Here is a 23,443-nt window from a genome sequence, read left to right as displayed (position 1 = left end):
TTGGATTAATAATTAAGAAATATACACTCTTCGTTATTTAAATAGCGCATCCTTTTAATACTTAGTAGGTACAGTTTTCCGGAGTGCAATGGGGTATAGTCGTTGCGCTGGGTATGCAGTTACAGTTGCATGGCTATACTCAATCCCGACTCTTGCGGCCTCGTTCGCGCACTCTGGGCAACGTGAGCAACCCATGTGCGAGATGCGGTAACCAATCCGAGTGGAGCCTTGGGTCACGGCAGAAAGAGAGGGAGCTTCGCTGGGGCCACTCCGACTTATTCGGTTTAAGGGCTCACTGAAGTCTGCAGTGTCTGTTCACCAGTAGGTGCGGCTGCAAGCGGGTGTCTGCTTGGAGCAAGCGGCTCGCTATATAAACGTGTATTTGGTTGCGAAACCACCCCCGTCCCAGCAATGGGTTGTGCGCTGGGCTTGGGACCCGCCACGTAAAAACCACTTCCAGTGAAGAAGCAAGGCAAAGCCTCGGATGAGACCCCCCCTTATGATGACGACCACGGCAAATGTTTAAAGGACTACGATTTGAGGGCATGCACCTGGAATGTCCGGACCCTTAATGGGGAAGGTGCCTCTGCCCGGCTGGTTGATGTCCTCGTAAGGACAAAAGCTGACATCACCGCCATCCAAGAAATGCGTTGGACGGGGCAAGGCAAACAATGTCTGGGGCCTTGCGACGTCTACTACAGCTGCCATGTAAAGGAGCGCAAATTCGGTGTTGGATTTGTGGTGGGAGAGAGACTCCGTCGCCGAGTACTGTCGTTCACCCCGGTGGACGAGCGTCTAGCCACAATCCGCATCAAAGCGAGATTCTTCAACATCTCGCTCATCTGCGCCCATGCCCCGACGGAAGAGAAGGATGAGGCATCCAAGGATCTCTTCTATGAGCGCTTGGAGCGCACGTACGAGCGCTGCCCCCGTCATGATATCAAAATCGTGCTTGGCAACTTCAATGCCAGGGTGGGCAAAGAAGGGATCTTTGGAACCACCGTCGGAAAATTCAGCCTCCACGACGAAACGTCCGACAACGGATTGAGGCTGATCGACTTCGCCGGGGCCCGAAACATGGTAGTATGCAGTACTAGGTTCAAGCATAAAAAGATCCATCAAGCTACGTGGCTGTCTCCGGATCGAAAAACGAGAAACCAAATCGATCATGTTGTGATAGACGGAAGGCACGCTTCCAGTGTTTTAGACGTACGCACACTCCGAGGCCCAAACATCGACTCGGACCACTATCTTGTTGCAGCCAAGATACGCACCCGCCTCTGTGCAGCAAAAAATGTGCGCCCAAATATGCAAGGAAAGCTTAACGTCGAAAAGCTGCAATCACAACAGACAGCCAGCGCTTTCGCTACTCGACTCTCACACCTGCTCTCAGAGAGCACTCTTCAACAAACCGACATATGCGAGCAGTGGAACCACATTTCCCGCTCATTAAGCACCGCCGCCGAAGAAGTAGTCGGATTTCAGCGAGCCCGAAAGAACAACTGGTACGATGAGGAGTGTCAGGAAGCTGCAGAGAAAAAAGATGCCGCCTACAGGGCCACGCTGCGATCGGGCGCAACGCGCGCTATGTGGGACCGCTATAGGGATCTGAAGAGGGAAGCGAGACGTATTTGCCGCAACAAGAAGAGAGAGGCAGAAATACGTGAGTGCGAAGAGCTTGAAATGCTGGCCGACAGGAGGAATGCCCGAAAATTTTACCAGAGAGTTAGGCGACTTACGGAAGGTTTAAAGACCGGGGCGCACTCCTGTAAGAACAATAATGGCGACCTAGTAACTGATGTCCAGAGCGTACTTAAATTATGGAGGGAACACTTTTCCGCCCTACTAAATGGTAGCAGCACGGAAAGTTGTGGAGAAGAAGAACCCGAGCCCGCAGTCGATGATGACGGAGTCGACGTTCCACCGCCCGACTATGACGAGGTACGTATAGCAATAACGCGGCTGAAAAACAACAAAGCCGCTGGAGCTGACAGCCTGCCAGCTGAGCTATTCAAGTACGGCGGCGAGGAGTTGATAAGGTGCATGCATCAACTCTTGTGCAGAATATGGTCAGATGAACGCATGCCCGACGACTGGAATTTAAGTGTGCTCTGCCCAATCCACAAGAAAGGTGACCCCGCCATTCGCGCCAACTACCGCGGGATCAGCCTTCTAAGCATAGGTTACAAGGTCTTATCGAGCGTATTGTGTGAAAGACTGAAGCCCACCGTCAATGAACTGATTGGGCCTTATCAGTGTGGCTTTAGACCTGGCAAATCCACCATAGACCAGGTATTCACAATACGCCAAATCTTGGAAAAGACCCGCGAGAAAAGGATCGACACTCACCACCTATTTGTCGACTTTAAAGCCGCTTTTGACAGCACTAAAAGGAGTTGCCTATACGCCGCTATGTCTGAATTTGGCATCCCCTCAAAACTCATACGGCTGTGTAAAATGACGTTGAGCAATACCACCAGCTCCGTCAGAATTGGAAAAGACCTCTCCGAGCCGTTCGCCACAAAACGGGGTTTCAGACAGGGCGACTCCCTTTCATGTGACTTCTTTAATCTGATGTTGGAGAAGATAATAAGAGCTGCAGAACTGAACCGCTCAGGAACAATTTACTACAAGAGCGTGCAATTGCTGGCTTATGCCGATGACATCGACATCATCGGTAACAAAAACCGCGAAGTCTGTTCTGCCTTTTCCAAGTTGGATAGGGAAGCAAAGCGCATGGGTCTGGTGGTAAACGAGGACAAGACGAAGTATCTCCTGTCATCAAACAAACAGTCAGCACATTCGCGCCTTGGCACCCACGTCACTGTTGACAGTTACAATTTCGAGAAAGTAGAGAATTTCGTTTACTTGGGAACCAGCATTAACACCGATAATAATGTCAGCATTGAAATCCAACGTAGAATCACTCTTGCCAACAAGTGCTACTTTGGACTGAGTAGGCAATTCAGGAGTAAAGTCCTCTCTCGACGTACGAAAACCACGCTCTATAAGTCACTCATCATGCCCGTGCTGGTATATGGCGCAGAAGCATGGACAATGACAACATCCGATGAGGCGGCTCTTGGGGTGTTTGAGAGAAAGATTTTGCGGAAGATTTACGGTCCTTTACGCGTTGGCGACGGCGAGTACCGCAGACGATGGAACGATGAGCTGTATGAGCTTTACAACGACATGGACATAGTGCAGCGAATTAAAATACAGCGGCTCCGCTGGCTTGGTCATGTCGTTCGAATGGACACCGACGCTCCAGCTCTGAAAGTATTCAACTCGGAACCCGCTGGTGGTAGCAGAGGAAGAGGGAGGCCCCCACTGCGATGGAAAGATCAGGTGGAGAAGGACTTGGCTTCACTTGGCGTTTCCAATTGGCGTCAGTTGGCACAGAGGAGAAACGACTGGCGTGCTTTGCTGAACTCGGCCAAAATCGCTTAGGCGGTTACAGCGCCAAAAAAGAAGAAGAAGAAGGTACAGTTTTCCTTTCGTTTGTTTAATATTCATTAACTTTTTATAAAAATATAGCATATTCTACGTCTACATCCCATTAAAAATTTTTTGAAAATTAAAAAAAATAAACATAGGGGCGCCTTTTTTTTTGTTGAGGGTGCTGCGCATTTTCATCCATATAAAAATTTTGTCAAGCATATGGTAGAAAATCAAAAAAAGGGTGCGCTATTCAAATGACGAGGAATGTATATATGTAGTATATTTTTGTTATTTTTATACTATGCAATTATATGTAGGTAAATTTTTTGAAAAATTGTCCTGCATTTTCAAAATTTATTTATGGTCACCGTAACTATATTAGATTAAAAAACTGCGTTTCCAAAAATTTTCTAAAAATTCAAATTAAAAAGTTTGAAATTTCGTTGAAAATTTGTTGAAGTTTGATTAAATTTTTGTGCAATTTGTGCAGGCTTTGAAACTTTTATTCATGTGGTTTCTGTTATATAGATTGCAAACAATATCTATCTATTTGAATTTTGGTGCTAAATCTATGACCATAGCTGTATAGATACATAGTATGTATAAGGAAATGTGCAAGACCATAAAGAAATAAAATTATCAAAGTTTCCTTCTCAGGACTATAACTATTGAAAAGTAACTCAGAACAGTGTTAATTTTATTTTTTTTTTTTTTTAATTTTTCTTTTTCGACTTTTTCGAAAAAAAAAAATTTTCGGCCTAATCTTGCAGAACTTTCTTTTTCCTTCTCAGGAACTCTAGAACTATTGAAAAACTACTCAGAACAGATTTTTATTTTTTCAAAAATTTAACTTTTTTGACTTTTTCGAAAAAAAAAAATTTCGGCGTAATTTTGCAGAACTCTATAACTATTTGAAGGCTATTCAGAACAACTTTTTTTTGTCGTTTTGCGTCATAAAGCGTCATTATCTCAAAGAGGAGAACTTCCGGCCAAAGGCCTCCGCAGTAAGAATATTTCTTCCAAGCTTTAATAAGTGAGTGGGAAAACTATGTACAATATAAAAAAGAGGATCCACTATCCTAAATACCTCTTAAGATTCAGAGATTATTAATAATAAATAATCTTATATGAGCTATTGATTTGTTGCTTTTGTTTTGCACACATGCCAAACGAGTATGGACTAGTTTTTGTTTCTTTAATTCGGAGCTTTTCGCGAAGTGGCAATTGAAACACATTTTTAAGAGGACATCTGGGCATTTAAGAATTTATTATACAATTTTTGTAAAACTTTTTTTTGAAAGAAATACAGAAAAACATGAATTTTACTAAATTTGTTGCTTTTGTTTTGCACAACATTGTATGTATTATACTATACAATAGCGCTTAAAAATTAACTAATTTTGAGTTTGGTAGCAAAAAACTGCAATAACCCGCATGTGTAGGTGAAAAGTGTGTACCTAAAAATGTTCGCTAATACATTCTAAATCATTTCACTTATATATATTGCTTTTTCACGAAGAATGACTATTTTAAGAGATATAAGCCATTAACAGGCCTATTCAGCGTTGGAACTAAAATTTTGTTACCGGTAAATAAAGTTCCTGTCAATTTTTAAACCTTTTTCGCATTCTCCACACTCTACTAACAGGTAAATTGTGTTCCCATCTCATGAGCAGGTAACAAAATATTGCCCCGTGAAATATGCAACACCTGAATTTCTGCAATACTTCATAACTGAGTTGCTGAATAAATTAAAACATAACCAAGGTAAATAGAATTGCGGTTGCAAGAAATGGTGACAATTGTTTGTAACAAAATTTGCTTGTTACAAAATGTTCGGTAACAAGCAGAATAGGCCTATAAATGTAAGTATCTTTTCCTGAATTTTTAGGCTGTAGGTCCTGGGCCTGCACTGAAAATAAAATTTCGTAAAAGTGCTACGAAAAACTTTCGTATTCTTGGTTTTTGTACAATGTACGAAACTTTCGTTCATAATACGAACACATTTTTCACAACGAAACAAGATTTTACGAACCATTCGTAAATATAACGAAAGGACTTTCGTAAAGCCTTTTTTCAGTACAATTTACAAAATACAATCGTAAATTACTGAACAAATCTCTGTACAAATAATTTTGTATATTGTACGAAGGCATTCGTAATATTTACGTATGGTTTTAAGATTTACGAAATCGACAATTATGTATTCGTACAATTTACTTAATACTTTCGTACATAGAACAAATGCAGAAACATTTTTTTTAACACGAATATTTTCGTACAATATACTAAATTACCGTCAGTTTAATATTTCATCATATTTTTATGTACCGCGTGTCATTGCGAAACTACTGGTTGGCTACTGTGAGACGTATAATATAAAACAATACAAAATTAAATATTAAAGCTGTGGATAAATGCTTTTAAGCATACAATGTTTTTAACATCGCCCACGCTGAGATTTGCTCTGCAATGTGGGACATAAATAGGCAATTTCATCAGTTAACTATCAATGGCAAGCCCAAGCTAGGAACAGACGCACTACTGAATGAAATTTTAAGTAAGTACATGTATGATTTTTCACTGAAACTTGCCTTTCAGACGCCTTATAATTTTCCTTTAATTTATAGTCGAAAAAGGAAACAAACATCGAAGAAGCTGCGAATCTGCCAAGTATCTCCATATAAAAATATTGCAAAACGTTTTGTTAAAGATAATAAAACAAAATAAAAAAAAAATTGTGTTATAGTTCGTCTTATGTTTTTTACAGTGTGGTGAATGAAAGCAATCGGAAGTTCTACGAAACAACCGCAGGTTTTAGGAAAATAATTGCGTTAAATATACCAATTATTTTTGTGTATTTTACAAAAATTTCGTAAAAAAAATAAAGAAATAGTAAGAACCTTTAGTAAGTAGTACGAAATTCGTTCGTAAATAGTACGAATACGTTCGTAAAATGTACTAAGATCTGATGTCTCATATCTTCGTAGTATGTACGAAAACGGTTTTGTACAATCAACGAAAACTTTCGTGGCTCAAAATGAAGAAAACTTTCGTAAAATGTACGCAAGTTTTCGTTATATTTACGCAGATTTTGTTTTCAGTGTGGGATTTCCCTACTACAAGTTTTTTTGCATGGTTTTTATGCATAACTAATTTTGTCCTCAAGCTATCCGAAAATGCGCAGGGAGCGAAGAAATTCACACTTTTACAAATATGGGTGCTCTAACATACATAGTAACTTACCTTGCTGCAGAATATGCCGTTAGACTTCTTTTCGCTGAGATTTATGGATGCTGAAATTTTCACAATTGTCTCGAAGTCAGCTTGACGAATTTGCTTCTTAAACTCAGGATAAAGTGCATACAACAGGCCATCAGCATCTTCCCTATCTTTTCTGACAACATTCCGCAAAGAGGCAAAGACACCCATCCAAATATTCCAACGTATTTCGTGATCCTCAATATATGGCATGATGCGCCGTATCAGAGTCTAAGTAAATAAGTTAAATTGAAATATTTAAAAGGAGGATATCATATTTGAAGTACAAGTTGATTTGTCCCTATCCTATGTTTAACATGTAACACATCTAATGCGAAGCCGAACGAGTGACAACCTCGAATCGGCAAGAATTATATTCGCGAATAAACGCCAACAATGTAAACTATGACGCGCAACCAAATTATGGCTGCACTTGCAGATGCAGGGGTGGTTTTCGATAATGAAGCCAATTTGGTGAAACTCCGTGCACTCTACGAAAGGGCAAAACACGGCAGCTACCTCAACAGCATCCTTCTGATGCTCCACACCAGCCAGATGCACCACAACACCCAGATGTACCACAGCAGTGCCTGAACATTTTGCAGCAACCGGACGGCCAACAACAAGTGGATGGAGCTACTGCCTCCAGTGGTGTCGGAACGCTCGTCGCCGTCTGCGGTTCGTCAATGCTTATCTGATGCTGAGATAAAGGAAGAGCTATTAAACCGACAACTAGCCATTGCTTGCAAAAGGCGAGAACTGAAAATATTGCAACAGGAGAGCTGGGCGCCAATGAGAAACATTTAGACCTCGCCACTCTGGAGGCTATGGTCGTCAAGTTCGATGGCTCGGAGCTACAGGATGTACGCAAGTAGGCCGCTGACCTAGAAAACGTTTTCGAGGCGTACAATTATGGTGAACGCGATAAGCTAGTGGCAGCCCGCCACCTGATGACTGGGCAAGCAAAGAGTTTTGCATCCATGCTAACGGTGCGAACGAAAGGGGACCTTAAAGCGGCATTATTGCAGAAGTTTGAAAGGGCATTTTCTATGCAGAATGTGTTCTCGCGATTGAAATCACGCACGATGAAGTCGAACGTATCGCTGCGACAATACATTATTGAGATGCAGCTTATCGCCAGTCGCTCCAACATTCTAGATTGGAATTAATCGATATAATAATCGAAGGTCTCCAGGACAAGTCGTCGCAAATATCGATGCTTTACAGTACCACCACTTTAGCTGAACTAAAAGTACTCATGGAGCAAGAAAAAAAATGCGAATCAAAGCTCAGTTCGCTAATACAGCCACCGGCAGGGCTGCCAACTATACATAGATATGTGCAGCAGTGTTTACCGCGTACGGACGTGTTTCACTCGAGCTCTGTGTTTATTTTGATTCTCGATTTTATCATACTTCATAGTTTGTGCAATACAAATATTGTTTTTGTGACAACAAAAGAAAGAAAGTAAAATATTACATTTAAATCAAACAAATAAATAAATATAAATAAATAACTAAATAATAATAAAACAATTTGTGCACTACAAAAACTATAATCAATTTGTTTTGACATTTTTGGCCTGTGTTCGTATTCTACACAAACAATATGCCTTGCTTCTGTGGACAAAAAGTTGAACGCGCGCAAACCAGTGTGCAGTGCGAGAAGTGTAAGGAGGTGTTTCACCTGCAGTGTGTTGTTGGCACTTTGGCTGCTGATTTAAATTACTTTAAAAATGCCGATGAAATTTATATTTGTGGCGATTGTGCTGTCGCTCATCGTGAGGTTGAAATGTCTTCGCATAATGCTGTCGCTGTACAACAACAACAACAACAGCATGTAAATGATAAAGAGCAAGATTGTTTGCTATCATCTATTCTTGCTGAATTGAGAAGTTTGCGAATAGAGCAAGCAAGTGCAGTGGCGGGTATACACTCTCTGCAGGCTGACAAAAACAGGTTATTAGGCGAATTAGAACTTGTGCGCTCTGAGCTTATTAATTTACATAAGCTATATGATGAAGTGGTTGCTGGTGCGCTTACCTCGCTCACATCAGAGGTCAAGCGCTAGCATAAAAAAAGGAAAGATAGGTAGAGCTAAAAACACCAAGCAAACTGCCGAAAAGCAAAATAACAACACAAAACATCCTAGTGATGAGCTCAGTAATAACGATGCTGAGAGTACAGCAGTGACAGCTGACAAAGTTTTTGTTGATAAAAATGTTGTTAGCACTGGTAATATTAATGATGTCTTGCATGCAAATGCAGCTGAAGCTTACAGTGCTGTTGATCTCTCTCGAACCGCTGCCGTTATCGGCGTCACCGGAGAGAAATCAATCAATTCAATAACACCTAATGACGCTGCTACTGCTCACTACCGTCATATGCTAACGTCATTACTGCCACTGTGCCATCGCCACCGTCACATGATAATGTTGCTGCCGCTGCTCATAGCGACTCTTCACCTGCAGTTGATGTTATTAATGCACCCAGTAGGAATCATTTTACGGGTGAACTTTTAGTAATTGGAAGTAATACGTCGAATGAACTGGAGGTTGCTAGTCACACTAAATGGATTCATCTGTCGTCTTTCAACACCTCGGTAACTGCTGATAATATCATCGCCTATGTAGCCAAGCATGCATCTATTGACCCGAAATTTCTGCTTTGCTTCGCTCTTGTGAAAAAAGGCGAGAATGTCGAGTCGCTAAGACGAGTTAGTTATAAACTCGGAGTGTCGTCGACTTGTTACAACAAATTGCTTGACCACTCACTTTGGCCAGCGGGTATCAAGGTGCGGCCATTTCAAAATTTTCAATAAACAGGGGAGGTAGCGTTGGTAGTCAAGTGATGTCCTCCCGAGCTACAAATCAATGCAACGAGCTAACCAGCCCAACGTCACTTAAATCATTTTCAATATTTTATCAAAATGCAAGTGGCATACGAACAAAATCTAATAAATTTAGGATTGCTTCAGCATTACATGAATATGATATTGTTGCTATCACCGAAACCTGGCTATGTGAACAAATTTCCAGAACCGAGTTCTTTGACAACCATTACACTGTCTATCGCCATGATAGGTGCCCTATTGCTAGTGGCTGCGCTCGAGGTGGAGGAGTGTTATTAGCAGTTAAATCTAGCCTAAATAGCAGTTTAGTAGCTTTGCCCTTTGCTGATAAATTAATCGAACAAGTCTGTATAGATGTATCAATTTCTAATGTCAAACGTATTTTCATCTTTATATCTTATATTCCGCCTAACTCTAGTTTTAATGTTTATGAACAACATATAAATAACATAAAATTTGTCAGTGAATCTGTTACACCTAATGGGCAGGTAATTGTTATGGGTGATTTTAACTTACCTGACATTATTTGGTCATTTGACAATGGCTGGCTACTACCCTTTAATATTAAATCCGATATTGAATCTTGTGTCACTAGTTTTTTCTTATCTAACAATTTTCAACAATTGAATCTGTTTGCAAATTCCAATGACAAAATACTGGATTTGGTATTTGCAACAGAAGATCTCAAGTTAGCATGTGAATTGAATTTGTCACCCATATCACGAAACACAACTCATCATAAGGCTTTGACTATTAAATTCGAATTTCTAAGTTTTCAGCGTCTTAATAAGAACCCCGAGCCTCTATTATGTTTTAGAAAAGCCAACTTCGATGCTTTGAACACCTTTCTTAACCGCACTAACTGGGATTTTTTAGATTTCATAGAAGATCCAGACTTAATTTATACAAATAGTTATTTGCGACATTTTGTCCGATGCTGTTAATAAGTTTGTGCCTTTGAAATCCTCCAAGTCCAAAAATAATCCACCTTGGTTCAACGCGGAATTAAGCCATCTAAAAAACATTAAAAGTAAAGCTCTAAAAAAATACAGAAATTCGAAGTCTCCCGTGGACCTTCAAACCTTCAGCCACTATAAAAGCGAAATTGACAGCCTTCATAAATGGCTCTTTAATCAATATATAACTAAAATTGAAGACAGCCTGAAACTCAATCCGTCTTCGTTCTGGAAATACGTGAATTCTAGGCGTAAATCTTCCGGCATACCTGATAGAATGGAATACAAAGGCTGTGTATCCAATACTACGCAAGAAACTTGCAATCTATTTGCCTCATTTTTTCAAGAAGTTTATGAAAGCTACCAGCCCTCAGACAGTCCTACAAATTCGAGACAAACATGGGTTTTTGCCAGGGAAATCAATAGTAACTAATCTGTCGCTTATTTCAAATCACATTATCACTGCAATGGAACAACATTCGCAGCTCGATGTCATATACACCGACTTCTCAAAAGCTTTTGATAAAGTTGATCATAACATTCTATTACTGAAGCTCAACAAATTTGGTGTTTCCGGCACTTTACTGAACTTTTTCAGAAGTTTTCTTCTTGGTAGAAAATTATCGGTGATAATAAACTCAATAAGCTCGAACACTGAGGTCTATGCCACATCAGGCATTCCTCAAGGAACTCACATCGGCCCTCTGTTGTTTTTACTTTTTATAAATGACTTACCGTCGCATATCATATCGTCCAAGTGCTTAATGTTCGCAGATGATGTTAAAATATTCCTCAATATCAATAATCTTCTTGATTGCCAAAAACTCCAGCAAGATTTAAACATATTCTTAAATTGGTGTACCGTCAATAACCTAAGCCTAAACATTAGCAAATGTTGCGTTGTTTCCTATAGCCGCCGCGCATATGTCCATAACTTCAACTATTCTCTGGATGGCGTTGATTTGTTGCGTAAATCCGAAATTAAGGATTTAGGAATTATCTTTGACACCAAATTAACTTTTTCAAAACATATTGATCTGGTCTCATCTAAAGCGTATTCGATGGTAGGTTTCATAATTAGGAACACCAAAGAGTCATAGGGTCCGACTCTGAAAACACTCTATATTGCTTTGGTAAGGAGTATTTTAGAATATGGGGCGATTATATGGAACCCATACTACACAAAGTACTCTGATAAAGTAGAGATGATTCAAAGAAAATTTACCAGATTTGCTATGAAAAGAGTGTTTTTTGAAAATGATATTCCAAGTTACGTATCAAGGAGGAAACTCCTTGGCTTACAATCTCTAGCGGACAGAAGGTCGTATCTGTCGCTGCTATTTGCTTACAATGTTTTATCTGGCAATATTGATTGCCCAGAAATATTTGTTCTTTTTCGAGTACAAGAATCTAATATAAATCTCAGAAATCCCAGAAAGTTTATTGAGGGTTCACATAAGTCGCTTTACTCTTATAACGAGCCGATAGCCAGAATCATTCGCCTTTGTAACACATTCGCTCCGCAAATTAATTTTAATGTTAGCCTTTCTTGTTTTAAGTTAAGCCTTTTTGCACTGTTTAATTAAATATCAAAACATGATCATAGTCTGTAAGAAATTCTGTTTCGATGACTGAAATAAATAAATAAATAAATAAATAAATATTGAGAATAAAAAAGTGCCAAAATGTGCCAAATAGAAAATAAAAGTGCCAAAAAAGAATTATACTTTTTAATTCTTCCCATTTAGCTTTAAAATTAGAAACACATTCCTAAATCAAAAACCAATGCGAAAGTGAGATAAACCAGATGTATCACTATAGAAATTAGAAAATTTTAGTTGGAAAAGGAAGTACGCGCAAAGGATTTCACAAACATGTATTGAAATATTACTATTTTTTCAGAAGTACCATTTTGGCACATTGTGCCAAATTGCAAAATGAAGGGCCATTTGATGTAAAAAAAAGGCCAAAAATGGCAAGGTTTTAGCCAAGTTGGTAGCCCTGGCCACCGGCGGCAAACAAAAGGAAGGAGCAGCAGCTGGTAGCAACCAGCGCGGTGCAAATAAGCAAGAGAATGTCCGCTTCGCGTACGGGCATTTCCAAAGCGCTTGTACGGCACCCAGACGCAATCCAAACGCTTACTTTGTGTGCAATGAAGTAGGGCACACTTGAGAAAGAGGACCAGAGGAGTTGCAGCGGCCGTGGCAGTAGTAGAAGCAACATACGAAAACTTGGAAGATCGGAGCAACTTATTGTAAAAAATTAGATGAGTATTGGCTTTTATTTGCAGGATAAGTGCACTGAACCTATTGTTACGTTCCCTTTGATACCGGCAGTCTGGTTAGCTTTGTGCGGATGTCCTCTGTGCTTTATTAATAAACAGCTATCAGCCAGAGGCTTTGGAAATAAACGATTGTTTATGTACGGAACGATTACATGTAAAGTTTTATTTCGAGGAAGTGAAATTAACCATAATTTCTTGATTTTACTCGATGACCAAGCCATTAGTTATTCGGACGGGAAATTTTGAGCCGAATGGGCCTTAATATATTTAAAACAATTAATATAAAGTACAACAATGTAAAGCTTGACATAAGGGCAGCAACCAGCGAGGAAAATTAGCTATATAAAAGTAGAAAAGAGCTGGCGTTGGTTGAGACAGACGAGTTGACAGACTAGGTGGTGGATAGTGAGGGCGGTAGGAACGTTCCATTGAGACCATACGACATAAGTGATCAAATGACAAGATCAGATGCTGCAGTAGTAGAAAGCAGTGTTGCCATTTTAGCCGTTTTCCGGCTAGATTTAGCCGATTGCGATAGCAAACAGCCGGAGAAAATTCGGTTTAGCCAGCAGCCGATTTGTTAGCCGTTTTGCAAAAACAAATTAGCCGTTTTTAGCCGATTTTGCTATTTGCTATTCGCTTTATTTTATTAAAATTCAAATATTCAAGTCTTTATTTTTACAAATTTAGTGATCCAAAATGTATTAGAAATGGCTAGTCTTATCTCTGAGAAATTTTTCATGTCGGAAAACAATGAGATAGTGAGCCGATTTCAATGTTTTTTGTTTACGTAGCGGGGATTTTCTTCATACAATTTTTGTTATGAATGTCTTAAATTTAAGTCTGAAGTTTTATTCACTACACCTTGAAAATAAAAGAGCACGAAGCAAAACTCTCTGGGAAGAATACATGGTGCAAACATACTTTTTAAATTTTATAAAATGCAACTGCAGTAGTTTTCATTTTATGTGGATAATTCTTGTCACAAATACAGTTTCGTGCTTATATTTTTGTATATATATTTTTTAGCAGCACCACATCTTTATCACAAAATTCCGAGAATCCGAAAATTGGTACTGTTACAAGTTGCAGAGCATCATTTTAACTCGACCTCCTTCCTGTTCCACGGATAACGGTACATCCTTTAGAGGTTTACAAATATTTTGCGTCAGCAATTTGTCATCAAACTGCATTAGATCGTACTACGTACCCTATCCTCGGAAAAGCAAAAAAACCTTATTTTCGAACGTTTGCTCAGGTGTACCAAATTCTGGCAGTTTGGAAACACTTTTAATATTTTCATCCAACTTAAATTTTTTTTTTTACTTTTTTAAGAAACAAAAATCTTTCTGGTAGTGAATCTGGTGGCATGATTTTAGTTAACTATCATAAACTTGTTAAAAGTGAAGTGGTCGGCAACAACAACGAATATCAATAAATTAAACTACCTTCTGTGTGTGTATCATTGCATTTTCTTTTCTCGAAATAATGCTGCCCTGTTTTCCTCAGCCCTTTCACAGCATTACGTGTTCATTTCTCAAAATATTGCCCTCCGACTAAGCAAAAGTCCAAGTTTCCATTTCCAATATTTATAAGATGGCAAAATTGTTTAATAGAAAAGAAAACGCCATAAGTTTGTAATTTATCTCTGTTTTTATATTTAAGTAATACAAACATGACTTCTGATGTAAAGCTTAGCTACGTATAATGACAGTTTCCTTTGTTAAACAAAAATAAAGTGGTGTACAGCTTAGCTACGTATAAACTTTATTAACCAAAAAAAATTCAATGGATTTACCAGTCTTTCTAATCGTAATTTATGTATTAAAAAAAATTTAATTCTAGTTGAAACATTTTAGCCGTTTTTAGCCGTTTCTTTTTGTCCAATCTAGCCAGTCGCCCCGAAAAGTTCTGGCAACACTGGTAGAAAGGGTAATTCCTAAAGAATATACAGAAGCAGCGGANGCGATAGCAAACAGCCGGAGAAAATTCGGTTTAGCCAGCAGCCGATTTGTTAGCCGTTTTGCAAAAACAAATTAGCCGTTTTTAGCCGATTTTGCTATTTGCTATTCGCTTTATTTTATTAAAATTCAAATATTCAAGTCTTTATTTTTACAAATTTAGTGATCCAAAATGTATTAGAAATGGCTAGTCTTATCTCTGAGAAATTTTTCATGTCGGAAAACAATGAGATAGTGAGCCGATTTCAATGTTTTTTGTTTACGTAGCGGGGATTTTCTTCATACAATTTTTGTTATGAATGTCTTAAATTTAAGTCTGAAGTTTTATTCACTACACCTTGAAAATAAAAGAGCACGAAGCAAAACTCTCTGGGAAGAATACATGGTGCAAACATACTTTTTAAATTTTATAAAATGCAACTGCAGTAGTTTTCATTTTATGTGGATAATTCTTGTCACAAATACAGTTTCGTGCTTATATTTTTGTATATATATTTTTTAGCAGCACCACATCTTTATCACAAAATTCCGAGAATCCGAAAATTGGTACTGTTACAAGTTGCAGAGCATCATTTTAACTCGACCTCCTTCCTGTTCCACGGATAACGGTACATCCTTTAGAGGTTTACAAATATTTTGCGTCAGCAATTTGTCATCAAACTGCATTAGATCGTACTACGTACCCTATCCTCGGAAAAGCAAAAAAACCTTATTTTCGAACGTTTGCTCAGGTGTACCAAATTCTGGCAGTTTGGAAACACTTTTAATATTTTCATCCAACTTAAATTTTTTTTTTTACTTTTTTAAGAAACAAAAATCTTTCTGGTAGTGAATCTGGTGGCATGATTTTAGTTAACTATCATAAACTTGTTAAAAGTGAAGTGGTCGGCAACAACAACGAATATCAATAAATTAAACTACCTTCTGTGTGTGTATCATTGCATTTTCTTTTCTCGAAATAATGCTGCCCTGTTTTCCTCAGCCCTTTCACAGCATTACGTGTTCATTTCTCAAAATATTGCCCTCCGACTAAGCAAAAGTCCAAGTTTCCATTTCCAATATTTATAAGATGGCAAAATTGTTTAATAGAAAAGAAAACGCCATAAGTTTGTAATTTATCTCTGTTTTTATATTTAAGTAATACAAACATGACTTCTGATGTAAAGCTTAGCTACGTATAATGACAGTTTCCTTTGTTAAACAAAAATAAAGTGGTGTACAGCTTAGCTACGTATAAACTTTATTAACCAAAAAAAATTCAATGGATTTACCAGTCTTTCTAATCGTAATTTATGTATTAAAAAAAATTTAATTCTAGTTGAAACATTTTAGCCGTTTTTAGCCGTTTCTTTTTGTCCAATCTAGCCAGTCGCCCCGAAAAGTTCTGGCAACACTGGTAGAAAGGGTAATTCCTAAAGAATATACAGAAGCAGCGGAAGGTAAAATGTTGAATACTTAATTTATGAAGATTTCGATGAAACTAGACACTCTTGTGTGTAGCGTTCCACGGAGACTGTCATTTAAAGAGAAAAAGGAAGTGTCAGAAATAATTGACAGTTGGGTTCGAATCCCACTGCCAGGAAAATTTTTTTATATATTTTTTTTGTTCTTTTAAATATTATTATTTTTTATGTAATTATAGTCGACGTGACCTGAACTTCAAAAGAATTGATTAACTTGAAATAATTATGTCAAATACCATAAACAAAAAATTAATAAAACAAAATTTAATAAAGGCAAATAATATAATATTTATATTAAAAAATAATAATAAAATAAAAAATAATAATGTTTGAAATCGCTCGGAGTCGGGACCGAACCTGGGTGCTACTGCGTTTACGACTTCAACAGCAAAACAAAACTGAGAACCTTATTTTACCATTTTAAAATCACGTTCTCTTCATTTTAAAGTTAAAATTCAGTTTTTACCTAGAAATGCATTTTAAGTTGACTGTGAAAGAGTTAAAATGGTGATAACTATAAAACTAAATTTTAATCGTTAAAACCTTTTTCTAACTCCTCTATGACTACGGGCCAATAACTATAAAGGATCGGATTCCTTTACCCTTAGTTGAGGACTGTTTAACCGTGCAGTGAAATAACGCCCACGGACTTTATTTCCTTAAAAAATATATGGCGCACAGTGTGCTTTTTGACCACTCATAGCAAATCATAGCGCTTCCGGTAGAAGCAACATTTTGATATGAATCAAATTGGGTTGGAAAGTTTATGAAATTCTCTTTCAAGAAAAAATATTGCCATGGTCCCACAATTAATTTTTGATTCTTAAAAACAAATAAAGATTTTATGTTCTGTTATGCTTATATTATAGATTTTGAGACGAGTAATATGATCCCGTTATTTCAAAACCCAAAAAAAAATTTTGTCATAAATTTAAGAAAAAATGATGCCCTGGTATGTTTTTTTACACATTTTTATAATTTTCTTGAAACTATGCATATTTTTCACGTAATTAAATACCTCAAAGAGCAAGTAGGTTATAGTGATTTGATTTGAGATATAGAACAAGTCTCTGGACCCTCAGAGAGCCAAATTATAACTATTTTCATGTCAAACCTCGAGATTTTTACTCAGAAAATAAAAAAAATACTATCTACCACATTTGTTGTTCCATTAATTATTCATACTAGGGCTGGGAGTTCTACCTGGATGTTTGAATATCCCGATAATCCGGATTTCGAATACCTGAATAAAAAAAGCCACACCTGGAAAGTGAGGTAACAAGATTTTTACCAGGGACGTGAACCGGTTTTTAACCGAACCGGTTTTGAACCGGAAACCCGCTTTTTTCTATTAATTAACTGAACTATTAACCTAACCAAAATTTTTCACAGATGTTTGATCCGAACCGAAAACCGAGCCACTCTCTATAAAGGTTTAAGGGCCGTTTGCACCATGTCTAGTTAATTCTAACTCCCAGTTAAACATCTTTATCGACGTTATCGACACCCATCATATAACATGTGATCGATAAAGCAGTGGATGTGCTTAACTGAAGGATGTACCTCCAGTTAGCGTTAACTAGACATGGTGCAAACGGCCCTAAAGGTTCGTTTCAACCAATTTTCAATAGATAAATGTACCCACTTTTCGTTATTTTTTTTTGTTTTTCGAACCGTTGAACCGAACCGAAAACCCGGTTCAAAGATCAAAAATACCGCTTTGACGAACCAATCCAAAAATGCAAAAACGGTGCGAACCGCTGAACCGAACCGACCAAATTTTTCATCCGGTTCACGTCCCTGATTTTTACTCTGGAAATTTAAAAAAAAATTGACCACCATACTTATCCATTGGTCGCAAAAACCACAACAGTGTAGCATAGGAAATAAAATTAGAATACTTATTAAACGTTCTATCTGTAAAAGTGGATTAACATTTTTAAACTATTTGAAAAACATCTTACCAGCTAAGGTAAGTTCATTGCAATTTTTGATAGATATGATATGATATTATACTAAATATTACACGTGTAGCATGAAACTAAAAAATAAAACAAATCGTGGCCGTCCAAAAAAGGTAACAAAAAAAAGCGTTAATACTGGTAGAAAAATGGTGAAACTCGAAAATGCTAATGTAAGAACATTACAAAAACGAATTAAAAAATTAAGGCATCAACTAAATAATATAGAAGATGTAAAAAATGTGATGAAAGTCGATACCGATGACCAAAAAACTGCAGAAAATACGAATTTTATTCGGCATACAAAGGACTCAGCCTTCGCATTTTACTTAGAATATGATTATTCTGTTGAATAATATAAAGCTTTAGTTAGTGATACCATTTTTTGAAATTGTCCGATATACCCCAGTTATGCTATCATCAAAAAGGCAATGGTAGAATGTCAGCCTAAAAATTGTAAATTACGTGAGATAGAAGTTTCGTGCCTCTTCAAAACATTTTAAATAAATCGGTTGAAAGACTATGTGAAAGCGTTGCTTTGGACTGGAGCGAAGAAGCCTTATATAAGTTGGAATTAACTTGCGTTTTTAGGATTTGATAGTTCCTCCGGTCACGTTAATCCTCACCAAAAATTCAAAAATGCCGTAAATGACACCTCTAATCCTCAGCAGTCGCTTTTTATTAGTAGCCTCATATTAATACAATTAAGGCACATTAATTCAGAGGAATTTTCTTGGTTGAATCCGACTCTGCAAAGTATTAGATTTTGTCGGCCCTTGCGTATAGCCATTGAGAAAGAGGATGAGACTGCAACTTTAGGGGAACATGTTTGAGTAAAAAAAGAAATCGAGGAGCTTCTTTCATATCGCTTTAAAATGTCAAATGGAAAATCTGTTAAAGTACAGTATGATGTCCGTGAAACCCTATTTGATGGGAAATGCCTTAATACAATACTTGGCAAGTAGATGCCCAATGTGTTTGCGCACTGCACATCAGTTTTCAAATCACCTCACAGACAAATTTACTCCTCAAGAATCAAATCTTAAGCATGGACTAGGGCTGCTACATTGTGAAAGAAAAGTATTCGAACATTTCCTAGGCCTTGTACATCGTCAGGAAATTCAGTCATGGGATGTAAGACAAAGTCTGAAAGGTAAGATTGCAACAATTTATTGAAATTTTACGAAGACAGCTATTGATTTTTCATTGAATAATAAAGCTAAATGAATTTTATTTACAGCCGGTTCTCAGGATCGACCAAAAATTATTCAGAAGAGGATATATGATGAACTAAATATTCGGGTTGACCAAATCCTACAAGGCCATGGTACAACAAATACGGGAGATGTGGCAAGGAGATGTTTGCAATCCCCCGAATTATTTGCCGAAGCGTTAGAAATCAACCCTCAATTAGTTATTAATATGAGCATAATAGTATCAGCCTTTAAATATAAAATAAATCGATTTAGATAGGCTTGAGAAATTTAGTTGGAAAACATACTGCATGTACTACAAGTTCTACCCATGGGCCCGAATGGGTCCCACATTTCACAAGCTTTTAAAGCATTGATGCGAAATTGCTCGGCAGCTTCCTCTTCCTGTGGCATTCTATGCCGCAGACGCCAACGAATCCTGGCATAAATACTATAGAAAAAATATGGTGGATCACGCTCGACAAAACAGCAGAGAAACCCGTTTACTGGATGTATTCAATCGGGCCGTGTACATGAGCGACCCGAAAATATCTATGGTTTTCATCGACCGTAGAATGGGAAAGGATAACAGAATGACATCAGAATTTCATAATATACAAGAATTCGTTATTATATGAAAATTTTCGCGAAAAATTGTAATAGCGTTAATATAAAAATATTGTGAACTTTAAGAGATAAGCGTTTATGCAATTATGAACATATGTATATATGTATATTTGAACTTTACACGTTTTACTATGTTTGTATATAAAATGAAAAAAATGAAATACGTGCTAGCATTATAAATTTAACATGCATTTCACTAAATGTGAGACTTAATATGTAGTTGATTTCTTGTATTTATTATTTTTTTTTTTCCAATGATATACTGTTGCTGTTTTTGTGACCAATGGAAAAGTATGGTGGTTTTATTTTTTTTTTAATTTTCGGAGTAAAAATCTCGTGACCTTACTTTCCAAGTGTGGCTCTAAAGTCGTTATAATGTGACTGGGACCATCAGTGTATTCGAATATCCGGATATCCGTTCGAATATTCGTGTGTACGGTAAAATCCGAATAGTACGAATATCCGGTTAATATACGTTAATTTTGTTATCCGCATATGTAATTAATATAACGAATATTGTTATCGGAATATTCTTAACATCCCGATATCTATACACTATGTATTGCGATATTCGAATATCAACCCACTATTCGCTTATCCGGATATCAGATTAATATTTGTTCGATATCCGGGTATTCTAAACATCCGGATATCTATAGACTATTAGAATATTTGAATATAAATACACAACTCGGTTATCCGGATATCTATACACTATTCAGATATGCGGATATTCGGATTTTTTATTCAGGTATTCCAAATCCGGATTATTCGGATAGTCAAAACATCCAGGTAGAACTCCCAGCGCTAGTGTGCATAATTAATGGAACAACAAATGTGGCAGATAGTAATTTTTTTTTTTAATTTTCAGAGTAAAAATCTCGAGGTTTGACATAAAAATAGTTATAATTTGGCTCTCGGAGGGTCTAGAGATTTGTTCTATACCTCAAATCAAAGGTCTTGTTTATCACTACAACCTACTTGCTCTTTAAGGTATTTAATTACGTGAAAAAGATGCATAGTTTCAAGAAAATCATAAAAAAGTGTAAAAAAACATACCAGGGCACCATCTTTTTCATAAATTTATGACTAAAATTTTTATTTTTTTGGTTTTTTTGTTTTTGTTATTTTTCGGCCTTATAACAACTATATTCAACAATTTATATTGAGCTCGAGGCCGTTTTTTAAACGAAAATTTATTGTGGAAAAGCACCAATAATTTGAAAAAAATGGTAGAAGTGATAGCTATTTCGGAAATCGCCACATTTCCTCATCAGACTTCTTTCAGTAAAATAAGCAAACGATAATTTACAAGGCGTACTTAGCACGGTGTATAGGCAACTGGCTGAGTCAGTGGGATCGTCGGTTCGAATCCTACTGAAAGAAGTCTGATGAGGAAATGTGGTGATTTCCGAAATAGCTATCACTTCTACCATTTTTTTTTTTTCAAATTATTGTTGCTTTTCCACAATAAATTTTCATTTAAAAACGGCCTCGAGCTCAATATAAATTGTTGATTTTTTTTGTTTTTGAAATAACGGAATCATTTTACTCGTCTCAAAATCTATAATATAAGCATAACATAACAAAAAAAAATATATTTGTTTTTAAGAAATGCGGTGGGTTTTGCATGTTTTTTTCGAAGAACACTATTTTTGAAAAATTTGTTTAAGATAAAAAATTAATTGTGGGACCATGGCAATATTATTTTTCCTTGAAAGAGAATTTCATAAACTTTCCAACCCAATTCGATTCATATCAAAATGTTGCTTCTACCGGAAGCGCTACAATTGATTCGCTAAAAGTGGTCAAAAAGCAGCACACTGTGTGGCGTTTGAGCGCCACACTATGGGCAAAACACGAGTTTTTTCAAAACCGTAGATCTTCGGTTAACAAAGAGATAATGGAATAAAAATTTGTTTAACGTGAAAGTTACAACAACAATAACTTAACCCTCAAAATACCGTTCAAAATGTCACTTTTTTTTTGAAACTATTACAATATTAATACATTGTCTCTGAAATATTTCTCTTTATTTTATCTTAGGACCCGATTTTTGGGGCATTGGATGCTGTAGCCGGGTCGCCAGATTGGAAAAAAGAAAATTTTCCTTTAAACTCTAGTAACTATCAGCTTGAACAAAAAAATTTGTATAAAAAAAATGGTTATACTGGTCGAGTTATTTACGAAAGTGCAACATTTAACCCTTTAATGCAGAGTCTGTCATATAAGATACGCTTTTTAACATTTTCAAGGCAGAGGCAAAACCGCAAAAAACCACATTTCGTGCCGGAATCAACAAATCAGCTCTAAACAATGATTTTATGTGTATTTATCTTATATGGCTAATAAAATTTGCAAATTCAATATTTTACAAAATTTGCGCTCGGGTGTAAACAAACAACTGTTATTTCAAATCGACTTCTTACACATTCTGCCCGGAAAAAAGTCCGGCCTGTTTCGGGCACGAAGAAGAAGACCTTTACAATTCAAAAGTGGAAGGTATTCGCTCTCTATTACCCATTTTTCTAACGTGAGAAACGCTTTATGGGCAGTTTTGGGCACCCGCGGGCTCGTGTAGAACAAACCTATTTTAAACGTGCTATATATTGACTATGTATTCATCATCTCACAACTTAAAATTACACGTTCGTCAGAAAATGCGAAAAACTATTCCTTAGCACATGCTAATTATATGGGCAAGGAAGACTTTACCTTAGGTTTTTTTTCAACAATTTATAACAAAAATTTGTTCCAGCACCAGTGTACATTTTTAGTGCATAATTTCAAAAATCGATCGTGTGCGATATGTGTATAAGTAACCTCTTACGTGAGTTTACACTTGTTTTTAATATTTAAATCAATAAAAGCGAAATTTGTGTTGTGTATGTATGTACTTATGTTAGAAAATATACACACATATATTCAAAAGCCGATACCTTTCCAAAAATCACTTGAAAAGGCCTAATTACTTTACTATATTTGGCTTAGTGGAAAATCTGTTGATTCCACTACATTTGAAATTATAGAAATTTTTTTACATTACCACTAAACTCACTAGTGGTAGTGGAAAAAATTCAATTACCACTAAAGACATTTATTTTTAGTGGACATTTTTTCAACTACCACTAACGCATTTAGTGGTAGTGAAAAAAAAATCTGAGTCCGACTACTTTTAGTGGGATTAGAAAAAAAAATAAGCCTCACTATATTCAATATTAGTGGTACTTGAAATTTAGTGCGCTACGCCCATGTCTGCATTTATGTACATATGTATCAAATAATATCCGAAAACCATATGCAAACTTTATTTAAGTATTCTAGATCATTAAGGCCGTTAAAGTGTTAATACTAAAGTAATCGAAAATATTGGGGCGTATGCACAAAAACTAAGCAATTGCTTTTTTAAATTTCATACCTTTCACTAAAGTTTATTTGAACAAATT

General features: G+C 36.9%; 1 protein-coding gene across 2 annotated transcripts in view; it reads right to left on the bottom strand.

Moving 5' to 3' along the window:
* Window positions 1-6,651: 6,651 nt before the first annotated feature.
* Window positions 6,652-23,443, bottom strand: part of Patr-1 (Protein associated with topo II related - 1) — a 60,776-nt gene continuing 43,984 nt past the window's right edge. For both annotated transcript variants that reach the window (XM_017618279.1, XM_017618278.1), the window contains one exon: window positions 6,652-6,933. In XM_017618279.1, coding sequence (XP_017473768.1) covers window positions 6,667-6,933 — 267 coding nt within the window. In that variant the 3' untranslated portion in view covers window positions 6,652-6,666. The remainder of the gene's footprint in view (window positions 6,934-23,443) is intronic.

This window comes from Rhagoletis zephyria, unplaced genomic scaffold (genome assembly GCF_001687245.7).
Source record: "Rhagoletis zephyria isolate East Lansing unplaced genomic scaffold, Rhagoletis_zephyria_1.1 Rzeph_scaffold_01593, whole genome shotgun sequence".
Classification (NCBI taxonomy): domain Eukaryota; kingdom Metazoa; phylum Arthropoda; class Insecta; order Diptera; family Tephritidae; genus Rhagoletis; species Rhagoletis zephyria.
The sequence above is the reverse complement of the archived record's forward strand: the minus strand, read 5'-3'. Positions and strand labels throughout refer to the sequence as shown.